Source organism: Brassica oleracea, chromosome C6 (assembly GCF_000695525.1).
Source record: "Brassica oleracea var. oleracea cultivar TO1000 chromosome C6, BOL, whole genome shotgun sequence".
Classification (NCBI taxonomy): domain Eukaryota; kingdom Viridiplantae; phylum Streptophyta; class Magnoliopsida; order Brassicales; family Brassicaceae; genus Brassica; species Brassica oleracea.
Window position 1 is genome coordinate 4319036 of NC_027753.1, and position 3255 is coordinate 4322290.

General features: G+C 37.4%; 2 protein-coding genes across 2 annotated transcripts in view; one reads left to right on the plus strand and one right to left on the minus strand.

Annotated features, from left to right (window-relative positions):
• The window catches only part of LOC106298906, a 5173-nt gene extending 3545 nt beyond the window's left edge, over window positions 1-1628 (plus strand). Inside the window, exon 2 of the mRNA XM_013735036.1 lies at window positions 698-1628. Within this exon, the coding sequence (XP_013590490.1) occupies window positions 698-1415 (718 nt within the window). The 3' untranslated portion in view covers window positions 1416-1628. The remainder of the gene's footprint in view (window positions 1-697) is intronic.
• A 74-nt stretch (window positions 1629-1702) lies between these two features.
• Window positions 1703-3085, minus strand: LOC106297267 (probable LRR receptor-like protein kinase At1g51890). The gene is made up of 2 exons (XM_013733544.1): window positions 2535-3085; window positions 1703-2168 (listed from the first exon to the last, which is right to left on the minus strand). Exons 1-2 carry the CDS (start codon window positions 3083-3085, stop codon window positions 1703-1705), a joined length of 1017 nt encoding a protein of 338 aa, XP_013588998.1.
• Window positions 3086-3255: the final 170 nt, after the last annotated feature.

Below are 3255 nucleotides of genomic sequence, written 5' to 3' on the forward strand. Positions count from 1 at the left end.
AAAATATTTTTTAAATATTTTGTTATAATTTTTTTAAAAAATATTGAGTTGCATTTCAAATAAAAAGGTAAAGATATTAAAAATATTCTAATTAAAATATGTAAAATTTAATATACTTTTAAGGAAATGGTCAAAATAAAAAAAAATTAGACATAAAAAAATCATGATTTTTGTTAACTGGACGGATTATTATTTATATGATATCGCACACAAAATTTTTTTTTTCTGTTTTTACAATTATCTAATTAACTCTATGTACTCATTTTTTATATTTTTATATGATATCACACATTCGTAAAAAAAATAGATAGTTTAAGAAGAAAAAAAAAATATTTACTTAATGAATATAATATGAACGAATATTACAAATACATCATTTAATAAAATAATTAATTAAAAACTGAAAATTCATATCCGCGGATCAGGGTATAGTTCGGATTATTCTGTTTGTATCGGTTATAGGATAGTGTGGATATGAATGTTTATGATCTATTTAAGAACCTAGAAAATTTTGGTTCTAATTGGTTTGGAATTATTCTTGGTTTAGTTCTGCTTATAAACTAATAACCAACTAATATTAAAAAAAAAAAAACGGTTTATTTCGGTTCGGTTTGATTGTAGTAATCGAAAAAAATCTGGTTTGGTTCCGGTAAAGAATTGCACTAACCACCAAACTAATTCCTTGTAAATTTTGCAGATTATCGTCATTGACCGCGGGAAATGAACATAATTTGACAGAGAGAAAAGGTTGGTCGGTAACGATCCATGATCTCTCTGGGTCGCCAGTAGCTATGGCTTCAATGGTCACACCTTTCGTACCATCACCTGGTTCCAACCGCGTGTCTCGGTCAAGCCCCGGCGCGTGGCTCATCCTTCGACCTGATGGTTACACAATGAAGCCATGGGGTCGTCTCGAGGCATGGCGTGAGCCAGGCATCTCTGACTTTCTAGGTTACCGGTTTGAGCTGTTTCAAGATAATATCACTACTGTGATCTCATCATCGTCGTCGATCAGCACAAAACTAGGCGGGAGTTTCGCCATCGACGGGACCATCACCACCGCAGCCACCGTCACGGCTGCTTCCTTGACTCTTTCTGATGGAAGTTTCGATCTTTCGTCCGGGTTGAGTGCAAGATCATCAAGAACCGGTTCAGGATGCGGGTCGGATTTCGGGTTTCTTCTGCCCCAAGCACAGCACAACTTCGGGTTTGTGATGTCGACGACGGTGGAAGGAGTTGAGAAACAGAGCAAGCCTAAGGTTGAGGTAGGTGTGAAGCACGTGACATGTTTGGAAGATGCGGCGGCGCACGTGGCTTTAGCAGCGGCTGTGGATTTAAGTATGGATGCTTGTAGACTCTTTACCCACAAGATAAGGAAAGAGCTGAGACAGCCAAGTAGTGTTGGTGTCGTTTAACGTTTACGGCTTCTGTCGTTTTGGCGTAGGAGATTAGTTTCTTCTTCCACTAGAATAATTTTAGTTTCTAGTGGAAGAAAGTAGAAAAATAACTTTAGAGCTTTGAATCAATTGACAATGGAGTATCTTATTTTTTTTTTACTACACAACTCACAAGCAACACTCAAACCACACTCAGAAAACATCAATGTATATGTTTTCTTTAAAGAAACACACATTTGAAAACGCACAACGGTGAACTGAACAATATCATTAGTCACACTTCATGTAAACATTTGAGTTTCCGCTTAAGTTTCTATGACTTTATAAATCTCAAGGCCGTTGATAAGAGGGGGAAGAGTTGAATTACCGGTCATAGTGAAAGTGAAACTGAATGTCCCATCAGGAGAACTCATAGCTCTTGAACTGAATATAGTTGTTATGCTAAGCTTTGAGGGGCTAAAGGAGCTGAACCAAGGTAAGCCATTGAAAGTAATGTTGAACTCTCTATTCTCGCCAGCTTCAAGATTCTGTATTTCAGCGAAATGCATGTATACATATGACTGTGCAGTGATTTCACCGAAACTCCAACGTATGTTCAGAGGCTGAGTTGGGTCTGCAGGGATCATAGCGGTTTTCGCTACGAGTTGAGGCACATTGTAGGGGTTACTTGTATCCACAGGAAGGTCTGTGCTTATCGAAGTTGTGTTGTCTTTAATGAATGGCACCCAGATTCGGTCATGGATGTCCTCATCGTACCTATACAGCGAGCGTCTTTTGTTATTTTCAAATAAGAAAAACAGAACAGCCATAAAAACTGAATCCAATAATCCAAAACCAAACCAAATTGTTTTACACTTTGGTCTTTTGTTATATTCAGGTTTATCATAGCTATCTATGTGGAATTAAATTCATTTATAAACACTTCTCTTCACGCTCAATTTTGAACATTTGTGGGATGACTTGAGCTATTGTGGAAACAACATCCACAAAGTGGCTCAATTTCGAGCTATTGTGGAAAAAAAAAAAAGAAGACAAAACTGTAAATTGTAACCGGATTACCTTATAAAAAAACACCAGACTGACCACCTAAATATTAAGAAAAAAAAGGTTGGAACTTTATATGAAATATTCCGTTACCTGATGAACGATGGAGTGGGTGAAAAGTAAACTCTGTTAAATAACATCAACGATCCGCTTTGACTCACGTACGTATTATTATTGTTCAACGGACGAAGTTCCAAGGACGAAATAAACGGTGTCGTTTCTCCTGTTTTGACTAGACAGATTTGGAGACTGTCTTCTGTTAAGACATGGATGATCTCGCGGATCAAAGAACTGCTCAATTCTCGGATTGAAACAGAGGTCCATTTGGTCTGACCAATGTGAAGATCAAAGCTAGGGAGTAGATTCAGACCGTCGTAGTTCCCGTACAGAAAGGTTCCTCTGATCAGATACCTCTGGTTCCTTGTCAGGTTGAAGTTGTAACAGTTTCTTTGACCATCAGGGAAACTTCTTAAGTTCCAAACCTGTTGTTGAAATTGCGTCCTTAACGTGTCGTTGATGATCCTCCCGACCACGCCACTATCGATGTGAGTCCCGTCTGATATGTATGTTATGTTCGTCGTTCTCTCCACATAGGTTGTGTCCTTGGGGACCAACCCACAATCTAAGCTGATGAATCCTGTCATTAAAATAATTTAATCATACGTATAAGTGGTAACTTGAAAAACAAGATATGTATCTTATGGATCAAGTCTCATGGGCTTTCAAATCCCGTGAAGCTAAAGTGGTAGTCATTTACAAGTTTGTGAATGGATGACTATTATCTTTTTTTTTTTTTTTTTTTTTTTTTTTTTTT